This window comes from Pipistrellus kuhlii, unplaced genomic scaffold (genome assembly GCF_014108245.1).
Source record: "Pipistrellus kuhlii isolate mPipKuh1 unplaced genomic scaffold, mPipKuh1.p scaffold_m20_p_1, whole genome shotgun sequence".
NCBI classification, from domain to species: domain Eukaryota; kingdom Metazoa; phylum Chordata; class Mammalia; order Chiroptera; family Vespertilionidae; genus Pipistrellus; species Pipistrellus kuhlii.
The window spans coordinates 188,197,175-188,212,693 of NW_023425404.1; the positions used below are offsets into that span (position 1 = coordinate 188,197,175).

The 15,519-nt window shown below is 40.2% G+C and overlaps 1 protein-coding gene across 3 annotated transcripts in view; it reads left to right on the forward strand.

Moving 5' to 3' along the window:
* The window catches only part of ADGRA3 (adhesion G protein-coupled receptor A3), a 109,011-nt gene that overhangs the window by 24,088 nt on the left and 69,404 nt on the right, over positions 1–15,519 (forward strand). For all 3 annotated transcript variants that reach the window (XM_036419524.2, XM_045573675.1, XM_036419532.2), the window contains 2 exons: positions 3,699–3,770; positions 10,358–10,429. In XM_036419524.2, coding sequence (XP_036275417.2) covers positions 3,699–3,770; positions 10,358–10,429 — 144 coding nt within the window. The remainder of the gene's footprint in view (positions 1–3,698; positions 3,771–10,357; positions 10,430–15,519) is intronic.

Genomic DNA, 15,519 nt, shown 5'->3' on the forward strand with positions numbered 1-15,519 from the left:
GGTGTCATTAACAGCATTCTATTCCAGGACTTGCAATAGCAAGCAACAGAGAGCATGCAATACTTAGTTTCTCTTTTTTTCTGTTCCGTAAACTTTGATTAACAAAAAATAAAACAAAACAAAACCACAAGCATGTTTATATTGTTTTACTCCTTTTTTCATGTACAGCATAAGTGATATACTGAACCGCCTTGGGGCTGTGAGTTACAGCCGTGGACACAGCTGGTATTACAGTGTTAAAATTCAAGAGGCCTGGGCCCGGCACAGCTCTCCTAAGCATTGTCTATACATCATGCGGGGTTATCACCCTTCGCATAGAACAGAAATGGGTATATCTATGCTTTATAACTTCAGTCAAGTTTTCTATTTTTCACTCAGGTACCTCCTAGGAAGTTTGAAATTTCAGAGATGTCAGCAAAAATATGGATTACGAATGGGTGTTAGGTTTATAATGACACACGCCATTATGCGTTTCCTCGTTCCACAGTCCCCCATTTCAGAATGGAGTATAAAAACTGTCTGCAGGGTGGATTTATTCCTATGGATCCCGTCTTCTTGCCCAGAATCCTTAAACACGGCGAGTGATGGGGTGACCGAATATATTAGCATGAGGCTGTAAATATATTCTTAAGGTTACAGTTATATCTTTTTAAGTGTGATGAAATGTCTTTTTACTACTCTCCTCAATAAAACCTGTCACTTATTGGACCACAGCCTTTAGGACTGAGCCAGTGACGGTCCTTTGGCTGAATGAAACGATGTGGAGCGCAGTGCGTGCGGTGTAACGGTCACCGCCCTGACAGTGGTTCCCAGGCCACTTCCATATTTGGGTCTCAGTCTTCACCCCTCCACAGGACTCTCATGGCACGGAGCTCAGGAAGTAGACTGTGCCATTGTCCTTCTTTTTGGCTTATTGGTGATAAATTCCTGGTCACTGTGAAATCCAACAGCTTCGCTTATTAAAACAGAAATAATTATAGAAAATGAAAGAAGCTAGAAGAGAGCTTGACGATCATTCTACTCTAATGTTTTCCGTCTTTCAAATGATGACATAGAATTCTCCCTAGAGAAGTGACTGTCACAGGCTGAATCATTCATGACTGGTGGAGTCTCGGCTCAGGCCCTGGACGCTGGCTGTTGTCTCCATTGTTCGCTGCTCTACTGTCAGTGTCTAATAAGTGACAAACATTTTTGGAGTATAAAGAAATGTGAGTCTTTAATCTCAAAGCATAAATAAAACAGTCTTTTTTTATTGCTTAGATATAATTGCATTCAAAACTAACTCAATTTTGAGCTGTGCTTAGTTGTTGAGAAAATATTTTAGAAATCAGAATCCGTCTAGTCTAGATATTTTTAAAGAATGCTGCAAGATTATAAAGAATAAAAGAGAAACTAATAGAAGTCTCATCATTTTGATGTATTTCTTCCAAATAATTGTTTTTGGGGGTAGGGGGGGTTTCTTTCTGGATTTTGTTCAATCACTGGTATAGGTTTTGTTGTTATAACTAATTGTAAGCAATTTCCTTCTCATCAAGTTTCTTTAAAAGAATCATTTTTAATGGTGTGTCACATTTTGTTGTTGAGTATATCACAATGTGTTTATCTCCTTACTGACCTCTTTGGGAGTTTCTAACTTTGCTCTAAATCGTGCTGAAATAGGTCACTGAACTAGGTATGCTACTTGTCATATTGGGTAACTTGTTAGCTTAGGGATGATGCATGGACAGCAGGATGGGGGCTCCTGGGTGTGCACCCCCAGGCTGTTCAGGGAAGCTTTGCTTCAGGGACTTGAGTGGCCCCATGTCTGTCTGAGTTTGCTTTGCCCTGACCAACTACCTCACTTTCCAACAACTTTGCAATTTTGATTAGAGAACATCGTATTGTATTTTAATTGGAACATTTCTGATGGCCATGTGTTCTTGGTCCCCTGGTTGTTGCTTTAGTAACAGCTTTGGGAAGAGGCCAAACACTACACAGTAATAGACTTTGATTGCAAGACACATTAAAATGGGAGGGTGTGAGTCTCAGAACCAAGGAAACGAATCTGACTGCTAAGGAATGCACATTGGGTGTGTCATGCAGTCACTACTTTTCTTTCAGTGCTTATGTAGCAGGTATTATCCTTCTTGTTTTATGGATGGGGAAACTCTGTTATAGAGAGCTGGAGTGACTTGCCCAAAAATCAGTGTTCCTTGAGCAGGATTGGAGAGCTGGCTTCCAAACATAGGTGTGCTTGACCCGAGAAGCTCCTAATGATCGTCCCACGTAGCAGGCTCTGCAATGTGAATCTGCATGAGTAGGAATTTTTTAAAAACACCACATTTATATCTAAAGAAAATTAGATGTCAAATGGGTGTTTTTATTTTAATACATTTTTAGAATAATGAAAGTAGAGGATGCCCTATTCAGGTTTGGCTCTGTGGATAGAGCATCAGCCTGTGGACTGAAAGGTCCCAGGTTTGATTCCTGTCAAGGGCATGTACCTTGGTTGCGGGCACATCCCCAATAGGGGGTGTGCAGGAGGCAGCTGAATGATGTTTCTTTCTCATAGATGTTTCTGACTATCCCTCTCTCTTCCTCTCTGTGAAAAATCAATAAAAAATACATTAAAAAAATAAAGAAAGTAGAGGATGTTAAATGTTAGGGTGCAGGCAATGTGTTACATGTACATAGACTTGTGTGTTGCCCTGTCTGGGAGGGAGGGGTCACCACTCCACCTTGGACCCTCTATGAAGGGTGCCCCGGAAGTTGTGCATCCCTGAGTGTGATACAGAATTTTCTGCCTAAGATACCAGTAGTGCCTCTCTTGACCAGCGTGGAGTAGTTGGAGTTTGGAACAGAAATGTCCTGGGTTGGCCATTGGGCTCTGTCATTTGCTACTCTTATCTTCCATTAACATAACTTTTCTAAGCCTTGGTTTTCTTACCTTGATATTCTCTCTTCCCCAAATGGGGTAGCTTGAGCATTAAGCCTTATCTATAGAAACTCTTATTGTTTCATGCTGCCAAAGGAGCGTGGTTACGGAGCCAGAGAGGAAGCTAAAACATTCATACACAGGCTCTTAGGCAAGCCCTACCATGGGGGTGGCTACTTGGTGACTTCTGGTAAATTTTGTTTTCAGTTTATTTTTTAAAGAACATGGTCTTTGAACACGTGGTATACTATTGAGATTCAGCTCCTATCTCTGTATGTGAGTGTGTGTGGCAAATACCTTTTCACATGTAGACACATAGATTAGTATAATTGTTAGATTAAAAATAATATTGCAAAGATATCTAGGGGTATTTTCTTTCTTTGTAAGGCCATTATTTTATAGAATTTAACATAAGTTTCCAATTTTTAAATAGTATTCAACTTAGTAAGTTGAATAATTACATATAAATGTATGTGGCATTCTTCTTATATTGAACCGAGAGCTATTTTATGATGACTTCTCTATTTTAAATTTTTGGTTCAATGTGACAGGATCAATTTAAGAAGTGATAGATGTGTAAGCTCTTTTAGGTGGTTTTTCAAAGAAAGACAAAGAAACTTTTTTTTTTCCATTTGGTCAGGAGCATCTCAAAACCTGGGGAAGGAGGGTGATAAAGGACTTCCTAGAATTTCTCATAGATTTAAATACAATGAGCTAAATTATTTTGATATTGATGGTGTACATATATTAGGCAACTTACATTTTAATTTTCTGTCATTTTTAGGATTCTGAGTAACAATAAAATATCTGAGCTGAAGAATGGTTCATTTTCTGGGCTAAGTCTCCTTGAAAGATTGTGAGTATTCCTTTTAGTTTCTTATGCATTTTTTATTTATTTATTTTAGAGATAGAGAGAAGAAGGGGGGGGGGCGCGCGCGGGAGAGAAACATCCATTTGTTGTCTCACTTATTTATTCATTGGTTGATTCTTATATGTGCCTGATTGGGGATCAAACCCTAAACCATTGTGTATCAAGATAATGCTCTAAGCAGCCGAGCTACCGTGACCAGGGCAATGGGTATACTTTTGTTATCATCTGTTATTGTCATTTTACTTAAAATATTTTTATTGTTAAACTAGTTCTACAATCCCAACTTTTGAAAATAAAATTTGTTTTACCAATGTTTTATTAGAAGAAATTTTAAGAATTGAATTTTAAAAACAGCTAGTCATTTTTTCACTTATATATGGAATCAGAAAAACACAACAGATGAACAACCTAAATAAACAGAAACAAACTCAGAGATACAGAGAACAGATTGATCCTCAATAGATTGGAGGGGGCTTGAGGAGATGAGTGAAGAGGTTGAAAGAGATTAAGAAGTACAAATGGTCAATTGTAAAAACAGTCATGGGGATATAAAGTACAGCATAGGAAATATAGTCAATATTATTGTCATAACTATGTATGGTGTAAGATATGGACTAGATTTATTGGGGTGGTAACTTTATAAGGTATATAAATGTAACTTGGAAAGGTATATAAAGTATATTGATTAGTTGTACACCTGTAACTAATATAATGTGAACTGTAATTGAAAAATAAATTTTAAATAATTAACAACTAGTTAGACCAGTGGTTGGCAAACTCATTAGTCAACAGAGCCAAATATCAATAGTCCAATGATTGAAATTTCTTTTGAGAGCCATTTTTTTTAAGCTTAAACTTCTTCTAATGGCCCTTCTTCAAAAGTGACTCTCCCAGGCCTTGGTATTTTGTGGAAGAGCCACACTCAAGGGGCCAAAGAGCCTCATGTGGCTCGAGAGCTGAGGTTTGCCCACCACTGAGTTAGACCAAAGGCCAGCGAACTTTCTGTAAAGGACTAGATAGTGAATGTTTTAGGATTTGTGGGCCAAATGATCTTTGTCACGGTGGCTCAATTCTGCCATTGTAGTGGGAGAGCAGCAGTAGATAACAAATGACTGAATCTATGTGGAGGTGACTCTATTTACAAAACAGGCCATGGACCACAAGTTGCTGGCCACTGGCTTTTAAAGTGTTGATGCTGTTTTGAAGTTCAGTCATGACAGGAATGTGTCATAAAAGAAACAAGCTGACAAAGTTCATGGTTACAAAGCCCAGAAGGGAAGCCCAGATTTTAAACACACACACACACACACACACACACACACACACACACACACGGTGGGAAACGTTTGGATAAACGCTCAATTATTTACCCAGATATCTCTGAATGTGATCATTGTGTTTGGCTTAGCAATTAGGTCTAGTTTTGCTTATGAGATCAGATGTGTGACAGGTAGCACTCGTTATTTAGCCTTGGTGTGTTTTACACAATGGATGTTTCATTTGTTTGCTTTCCAAATGCTGTTCTAGGATCATGTTTCAAATTCCCATGTCACCCACACACTTAGGATAACCATGCACAGTGCTTCGGGGAGCCACACAGGTTGGCACGTCTTTGCTGCTGAAAATCAGTCTTTCCTCATTTTCTTAGCTCTCTCTGAGTTGCTTCACTTTCTCTACTTCAAGGTGACCTTTCCTTGACCATTTCACCTACTGGCTTCTTCCACAAGGGAAACTCCCTCAAGCCTTTATTGCTTCCATCACTGAGGTGTTATTTAAGCATTGGGCCTCTATGGTGTTTGACCCTGTCTCCAAATACAGCCACATTTTTAAGGGATTAGGGGTTAGGACTTACACATAGGAATTGGGTGGCAGCCACAATTCAGCCTTAAAGTTCAGATTGTGTTGTTGAAGGGTGAACTGTATATTGTTACTGAAAGAATTCTCTAAAATATATACTTCTTATACATTTTCCCTCCCTTTTGGGGGGGGGGGGGAATATATATTATTTTTTTTAATTTTTAAGATTGTTTATAATTGAGAACTCTGATTTATCCATTCATCCCTTCCTCTTTCCGTCCATCCTCCCTCTTCATTTTATAATATCACTAGAGGCTCAGTGCATGAATTTGTGCACCAGTGGGTTCCCTAGGCCTGGCCTGCGGGGATCAGTGGACCTCCATGCCGCTGCAGCCTGGCCTTACCCAGCAGCTCATCAGGCTATGGCTCCCTGTCCACATCAATCCCACTCAGCATGAAGTGGCAGGCGGACTGGGAGGATCTCGAGCCTGGGCACTACACTGGTCAGGCATCAGCCCAGCTTCTGGCACTTCTCTGTCAGCTGAGCAGTGTTTCTGCTGAGGTAGTGCACTGACCACCAAAGGGCAGCTCCTGCATTGAATGTCTGCTCCCTAGTAGTCCGTGTGCTTCATAGCTACTGGCCGGTCATTTGCTCATTTGGTTGTCTGGTTGCTTAGGCTTTTATATGTATAGATAATTTTTGTGTTGTGTTATATATGGGTCAGAATTTAGTGACACTCTCTTATTCTCTAATTACTGACACTAGAATAGAATTGCATATTGGTCAATGTACATATCCATCTCCCCCCAACTCCCCTTAAGTGATGGGTCTAGGTCAACAAAGCATCTTTCTAGTAATTGATAGAGCCAGTCTTAGCCAATAAAAGATGAGGGATGGTTAGCTTTGAAGTTTCAGAGAAAGATCTCCCAGTTACTAAGAAAAGAACAAAATCTCCATTCCTTTTCACAACTTTTTTCTTGGAAGTGATTTTTGGACCTGAGATACGATTTCATGATCGAAGTTTAGCCTGGAGGTAAACTTGACTTTCTGAGCATGGGGATCTGAGAGATAGATGGCACCAACTAAGGCTGCCTAACTTCTCGGTTTCCTGTAATAACTAGAGAATTATTATTTTTTTATTGTGGAAGCTGTTTCAAGTAGAGGTTTCTGATAATTGTACTTAAAATGTGTTTTTTTTCTTATATACTCTAGTCTTGCCTAAAGGAGCTAGCTCTTTTCCTAACAACTATTTAAATATTTTTATAATTTTGTTTAAGCATCTTTTTGCATTTCTGTTTTAATGACCCAACCCATTCAGATTCAGCTGCACATCTTAACATTAGACTTGTGGTCACTAGGGAAGCTGTGGTTTGGAGGAGGGAATGGTAAATGAGAGACTCTGACTACAAATATCCTTTGGCAATGCCTGATTAATATGGCTATCATTAAGTGCTATATAACGTGTCAAGCATTTCTTTATTATTAAATAAAAAGTGTATCTTTAAATCATATTATACTACTTAGTTATTCATGATAGGTATCTTCTAGAAACACATGCAGTACATCATGGACCACAAATTTATGTAGTACATTAGCTAACTCATTCCCTGTTGATCCTTTTTAAAATCAGAGACGTGAAGTGTGTTTAAAAAAAATGTAACAGACATTATATTTCTATTTGCTGAAATTTTTAACTTATGCAGAATAAATCAAGCACATTCTGACTGAATTTTCTCCAAAAATCTTCTTTGAGGTATAGAGTTGGGATCAGGTATGAAGGGGGAGGTAGAAAGTCATACATTGGGCCCGATGATAAATTGTACTTCCTGGGAATAAAAAGTGGGGGACAGAAACTAATATTTATTATGAATATTTTCAAACATACAGAAACATTGAAAGAATAATATAGTAATCTCCCATATCACCAGTTTACTTACCCAGATTAAATCATCATTAACAATCTGCGGTATTATTTTTTTTTTTGCATTGGAATTTACTTACATTCACATATTTGCTAAATTATTCGGTCAGGTGCAGGCATCACTACCTTCCACCTTTATGGAGGTATAAGTGTGCGAAGTGGATTTACCTTATGAATGGCATTCAGTAGTCTCTACATTGTCTGGCTTGATGAATATTCTAATGATTTATTGGCTAACCATAATTTATTGAGAAGATTTTTATAGTGGAATTTAGGTAAATGTAATTCTGTCTCTGAGCCAGGATTTCATCCATTTATCATCTGTCTCAGTCTGTTCTGGCTTCTATAACAACACCAGAAATTGGGTAGCTTGTAAAGACAAACACTTATTTCTCAGGTTTCTGGAGGCTGGGAGGTCTAGGATCAAGACACCGGCTATTGGTGTCTAGTGAGGTACCACATCCAACTGGCCATCTTTTTGCCGAAAACTCACATGATGGAAGGGAGAGAGGGAGCTGTCTGGGGCCTCCTTTGTAAGGTCATTAATCACGTTCATTAGGTCTGTGTCCTCATGACCTAGTTACCCCGCCACCCCCCCCCCCCACTCCTATTTCCATCACCTTGCGAGTTAGGTTTTTAATATGTGATTTTTGAGTAGGAGGACAAACATTTAGACCATAGCACTGTTCATCCACCCTCTACATAAGGAGTCTCAGTCTCTCTATCACAGAACAGAAAAGTCAGAGAAATATGACTCTCTCTAGAAACATCTAGAAATATGACTAGCATATTTGAAGAGTGAGGGACTGAGCAAGTGAGTGTTAAAGGAGGGTGTTGAAGCAGATTAGGAAATGAGAGTTGGAGGAGGAAAATGGCAAGGTCAGGGCCATGGGTAACCTTAAGTTACTTAGAAGAGTCTGAACTTTCTTCTGATGGATTATGGCACTTTTGGAGAATTTAGATGGCACAGAGACAGGATCAGATTCATGTTTGTAAAGATGTCAATGGAGCCCGGTCAGTGTTGCTCAGGGTTGAGCATAGTCCCATGAACCAAGAGTTTACTGGTTTGATTCCCTATCAGGGCAAATTCCCAGGTTGCAGACTCGATCCCTAGTAGTAGGAGGCAGCTGATTCCCTATCTCTCTCTCATGATGTTTCTATTTCTCTTTCCCATCCTCTCTCTCTACAAAAACAAAAGATCAATTAAAGAAAAAAGATGTAAATGGAGAACTGATGAGAGAAGCAAGGACACAAGTGGGAACTGTGATATATAACCTGGGCTAAAATGATGACCATGAGGGTGCTGGATGATAGCACATACTATAGTTTTTCCATCCTATATAATAAAGTGGTGATATGCAAATTGACCCTCACATCCTTGCACAAGATGGCCACTCCCATGTTATCAAAGATGGCTGCCACAAGATGGCTGGCAAGGAAGGATAGTGTGGGTGATCAAGCCAGCAGCAGAAGGCAGTTGGGGGCAATCAGGCCAGCAGAGGAGCAGTTAGTCATCCATCAGGCTGGCAGGAGAGTGGTTAAGGGGTGATTAAACTGGCAGGCAGAAGTGATTAGGGGCTATCAGGCAGGCTGGCAGACAAGCTATTGGGAGCCAGCAGTCCTGGATTGTAAGAGGGATGTCCCAGATTGAAGAAGGTGCAGGCTGGGCTTAAGGACACCCCTCCTCCTTCCTTTCTCTCGCCCCCCCCCCCCCACATGAATTTCATGCACTGGACCTCTAGTTTTTATAAAATATTTTAAACATATAAAGATATTGAAAGCATAGTATCTCTAGTACCATGATTCAATTATGGCCAGCTTTTGGAATGCTTACTTTATCTGTCTCCCCCTTGCTCAGTTTCTTTAGTAAATCTTCTCTGTGTCAGTAAGAAAGATGTGTTTACAGCCTGATGTCTGGCTTGGCCACATATTAACACCACAACCTTGGCCAGATGTCATCTTGCTGCACATGAATTTCCTCGTCTGAAACAAGGGTGATACCTTTGGGATTGATTGTGAGATCTTAAAGGGATGATAAGAGACAGATACTAACTCACTGATTTTAGTGATTTGTGTAACTGAGCCCAGAGCGAAAGCTGGACTTCAGGCTTGGCTATATCCAGGGACTCAGAATTTACTCTCTTTTCTTATCTGTTGGCTTTAGCTCTCAATGATAGCAAGAGGGTCACTGACAGTTTTAGACTTACATCTCTGGTCAAACTGATGGACGTGGCTACTCCTTGATCTCTGTCTGTCTCCTCTCCTCAGGTTCTAGGGTTAGTTAGACCAAGGTCTGGTAATCAAGCGAATGACTAGGGCCAGAGTATTTGAAAAATAAGGACAGGGATTGATCAGGTTCCACAGGGGTGGTGTTGGGAATTCCAGGCACTGTCTAGAGTGTACCATATACTATGGGAAACTAGAGAAGGGAAGGGAGAAGACTGCAGAAACAAAAACTCTGCTTAGCACAATGACTTAACATTACATAATTGATAGCCATTGTAGCAGTTATCATGGTCAAATTCTGGAAACTTTTATAGTTACAGTCTTTTCTAGGACTGTAGTTTCATGATACCTTTGAATTTGAATGACATCAGGACACACGTATCTTTTTGGACATAAACCGTTATTCTTCTATTGACCAATACAGATGGCTTTAGAGCCAGGTTCCTCCAACTTGAATTCTGGCTCTGGCCCTTCTACTGGGGTGATCTTGGCTTAATCATTCAGGCTTCAGTTTCCTCCCATTGTTGTTGTCATTGTTGTTTTCTGCATGGTAGTTAAGTGCAATGTTCCACAATATTTGTTATAGCGTTCATATGTAAATAACTTGCTTTATTTTATTTTTCACAGGGACCTCCGAAATAATCTTATTAGTAGTATAGATCCTGGTGCCTTTTGGGGACTGTCATCGCTAAAAAGACTGTAAGTGGTTGATTTGCTTGCTTATGTGTTTGAACTGTTTCTCGTTTAAGTAACCATTCATCGACTTTAAGCTTTCACGCGATAAAAGAGGGGTGTTTAACAATTTGATAAGTTCACCTGGCCAGATCCATGATAGAAAGCAGAGAGTTTTACTATAAGTAGCTTAGAAGGGATTAGTTTGTATAGCTATTTGATTTGCTTGCCAGTTGTGTCCCTCGTATGTTAATAAAATCATCGCCGTATTTGGCTTTGTCTGTTACCATTCATCTGCGGCTAACGTCCAAGTTCTGAGTGCATTCATATCGCATCTGTTGTAAATGCTCTATCAGTTGAGGTGCCTTTCTATTAATTATTTAAGGTCTTGCCATTTTCATGTATACTTTATTATTATTATTTTAAAACTTAGGACTAGTTTTTAGTCTATAGCTAAAAACTTCTCTCCCCGTCCTCCCCTTATGCTGTTCCACAATTGTTGAGAAGTATCCCTGCATTCAAGCCAAGTAGTACTGTCTGTCCATCATCCTTTATTCCTTCCAAAGGCATTTATTGTGTGCTGGCTGCTAGCCATACTCTGGCTTCTCTGGGATAGCTCGCAGACTCTTGGTGGGGGCAAATAGGCGGATAATGAAAATACATCCTGCAGATGTGCTGTAACAGATAGCACAGTAATAATCTTCAGGGAAAGGAGAGACCCCCCCTGAGGGAATGGCCTGCCACAGGAACATCCTACATTTAGCTTTGGGCTTGCTCTTTGTATGGAAGAATACCTGAAGAGTGGGCATTAGGATGATACCATGTCTCTTGGGACAGTAGTTTAGCTCTTTGGCCTTGGTCTGAAGTGGAAGGGGGAAGAAGAATATTGGGAGGTTAGGCTGGTCAAGGCAGGGCTAGGCTTTGGTAGGCTTTGATGATTTCTTGACATGTGAAAAAATATTACAAATCCATTGTTTAGATGAGGCGGGAGGGGTTTAGCATAACTTTATGAATATGAAATTGACATGATCAGATTTGTGTTTTGTATTTCAGAATATCTTTTTTTTTTTTTATTGACTATATTGGGGCCTTGGTTTGCAAAACCACACCGTTTTTCAAGTGTACAACTCAACAAAACATCATCTGCACACTGCATCTTGTGCCCACTGACCCAAGCAAATTCTTATCCCCATCTCTGCCTCCACCTTTGCCCACCTCCTTCTACCCTGATGGCAGTAAGGAGAAACCACTGAAGTGCAGAAAATCAGAGACAAAAGATAAAGTGGAGAGAGGCCAGCTCCATGCGTCCCTTCTTTTTTATAGTCTCTCTTTCAGCCCCTGCCTATCTCTGTCTCTATCTGTCTCTCTTTTGGTTCCATCATACTTTCTTATTGTTTAAGTTTTTTTGAAAGTTCAAGGTGCCTGAGTATTACTCATGTTTTGTTTTCCATAATATCTGTATGTTAACACCGATTATGCTTGATCTTGTTTTAATCATGGCATGACTTACTTAAATGTTGACACTGGCCTTCCATCTTAAAACTTTGGACATCTTGTGTCTCTTATTCTGTCATTCAAAACCCGCTCCTTCCTAGTCAGATCATTTTTAGTCAGATCCAATTGTAAGAGTTGGCCATGCTAATTTTTCAGGTTTTTTTTTTTTTTTTTAAGTTACATTTGCAAATAAAATTATCTTTCACCCAAAATTTATTCTCTTTAGGTCTCCTCAGTTCCCTTCTTGGACAGTATTGAAAGATTAAGAGCAGTAAGAGTTAAAGGATTCTCTTGGTCTTGTGAAATTTAAAATATCAAGCTGACTCTGCAGAGGGAATTTATTGCCTTAGCCTTTGGTGCAGGTGGGGGCAGGTTCATGGTGTCCGTCTGGCTCTGTGTGCACTGGGGAAGACACTCTGGGGGTGGTGGTGTGTGTGGAGGAGACTGGTTTTCTTCTTCCCCATTCACACTGCTCTTCACTGTTTCCCAATAAAGGCCCTTTAATGGAAAAACTCAGAAAAACTGGCCTGCCTGGGGTAGGTCAGTGGGGCATGGAGACGGGAACTCCAGCAAGGGAAGATAGGAGTTGGAGGGTGGGAAGTGCCAGGTAGGCATCAGAGTTGCAGTTGGTCAGTAGCGTTTAGAACCAGCAGTACCTGCAGGCTTAGCAGCATAAAGCAGTAAGGCAGAGACCAGCATCAGTTCAGTTGCACAACAGACTCATTGAGAGCCAGGGAGCACAACAGGGAACCAGGCTACAGAGATACAAGGTAGTTGGGGAACCCCTGGAGGCTTTGCAGGGGGGTGGAATCATACACACAAACCAACAGCCTAGAAATGAACTTGGAATCTGCTTACCAAGGGGGGAGCCATGGCCAGAGTCAAGCTGGTCCATGAAAAGGGTGCAGACTGGGCTGAGGGGGACCCCCAAACCCCAGTGCATGAATTTTGTGCACTGGGCCTCTAGTATAAATATATTTTTATTGATTTCAGAGAGGAAGGGAAAGGGAGAGATAGAAACATCAATGAGAGAGCACCATTGATCGGCCGCCTCCTGCAAGCCCCCCATTGGGGATTGAGCCCAAAACCAGGGGGTGTGCCCTGACAGAGAATCAAACCGTGACCTCTTGGTTCATAGGTTAATTATCAACCACTGAGCCCTCCAGGCTGGACCATCTTTGTTTTAACTGTCCCTCCCAGTGATTCTGACACTGAAGTGTGAGAAATTCTAGAATATTTGAATCATTGCTCTCCAACTTCTTTATCCAAGGGGAGGGGTGTTACGTCATACTGCCAGGCAAGATCACCTATGTTTACCTTCCATGATTGACACGCTATAGTCACAGCTTTTTTTTGGAAGGAAGCTTATTTTTTTTTAAAGGAAGATTAATCCTAAAAATATCCCTCATGTAGAGATGGAGGTTGAAGGAAACTGGACTGTTAATAAAATGCAATTTCATTAGGCTGTTTGAAGTACACTGCAAAAATATCTCAGGTTCTCCATTGAGTTCTTTATCCTTCAGTAAATAATTTCTCAATTACCACCTTCCAAAATAAATATATAAATTTCTTGTTCCATAGCATTGAGTTTCATGACTAATATCGTGCAGGCATTGCCTTAGCATTTTTCATTGCATTACCCATTAAGTAGTCTCTTGTGTTCTTGCTGAGGAAGGTAATTGCCGTTTGTCATGTTCTTCCTATTAGAAAATATATTTTTAATTTCACACAACTGACTTGTAATTGAATGTACAGTGTACAACTTGCAAGCTGAGAGAGACTTAGATATAAACTCGGTGAAATATAAAGATACTCTGCAGTAGGGACTGTTCATAGTTGCTTATAGATATGTGCACTTTTTTTTAGGGACCTTAAATCATTCATTTCAATTGTGCATCTCACTCAACAGGCATGCGATCAGTGTTTTTGGAGGTGTACCATGCCCTTGCCTTTATCTTGTAGATAGTTTGTATTGGGAATATTAAGTGGCTTTCTGCAGAATAAACTACCAGAAGTAGGTAAAAACTAGCCCCACCCAGTGTCCCTTTTCTCTTTATCAACAAATTCAAACCAATTCTCAATCTAAATGAACGCCTATTATCAGTACCTAAATACCATTTTAAATAGATATAGCTGTAATGAAATTGTCTCCCAAAGAATCGATGGTAATTGCACCATTTGAAGTTCAGAATTGAGACAAGAGAATAAATAGAGCCCAGAAATGCTTGTTTAAGCAACAACTCACAAGATGATGCCTCATTTTCTTAAACAGTGAAAACCTAAGAATAAAAGGAAAATCAGCTAGAACTTTTTTTTAAAGCCCTACAAGATTAAACACTTAGCTTTAATAGTCTGAGGAGCTGGAGATTAGCAGGCACGGATAAAGATTTGTATTGCTTAAGATTCTTTTATCAAAAGTTGACAATTAGAAAGGGGAGGCAGAACGGAGACCTTACAGAACCCAGGATTACCCAAGTTACGGAATTTCTAAATGAAAAACTTAGCGAGTAGGTTTCAGTGCTGTGGCCTTATCATTTCTCATCAGATTGGTAACTTTTCATTCCATTAGCAAGTGTACAATTTAAAGTCCAGCCATTTTAGTTTAGAAGTGGGGAGTACAAGTCGCTTCTCTAAAAGAAGGGTAGCCCAGCTGGCATGGCTCAGTGGTTGAGTGTCGACCTATGAACCAGGATATCAGGGTTCGATTCCCAGTCAGGCACATGCCCAGGTTGTAGGCTCAATCTCCAGTAAGGGGGCATGCAGGATGCAGCCAGTGATTCTCTCTCATCATTGATGTTTCTATCTTTCTCTCTATCTCCCTTCCTCTCTGAAATCAATAAAAATGCATTTAAAAAAAAAAAAAAAAAAAAAGAAGGTGGAAATTCTCCACTATTGGGAATAAAATGGGCATTAAAGAAAATGGGATAAAAATAGTTTTGAAAGTTTGGTTTAGAAAATGCATTCTCATTCTTTTATCAAAATTTAAAGGAGTGAATTGATCCAAATATAACAACTGATAAGAGTAAAGATTCATTGTTTTGGGGTTTTCTTGCTATATAACTTATGCCCCCTGGTAAATGATGAAAATCATGCCATCTTTTTTGAAGGTTATAGAAATTGTCAGTTAGGTCCCAATTAAAATGTAATCTCCAGATCAAGATGTAAAGTTGTGTTCATTATCCTTAGTGTGAAGAAAAATAGTGAAGAAAGAATAAAATACAGTGGGAGGGCAAAAGTAGGTTTACAGTTGTGGGTACTCAGAATTTATTCTTGTATTATTATCTATTTGTACTAGAATTTATTCTTATATTATTATTTATTTGTACTAGAGACCCAGTGCATGAAAATTTGTACACTGAAGGGGGGTTCCCTCATCCCAGCCTGCCCCTTCTCACAGTCTGGGAGCCCTCAGGGGCAGGAGGCAACCCGGTGATCAGGGGAAGGCTCAATGTCCCATCACACCTCTGCTGCTGCTACTGCCGGCAGTGCAAGCCTTGGATTGCCCTGGTTACCTGTGCCTCTGGCTTCCCTGGGCGGCTGGGCAACTGCCATCTAAGGCTTGCCTGCACCTCGGGCTGGCCCTGGGCAGCAGGGGGCCAAGGGGATGGGGGACTCCAGAGGCT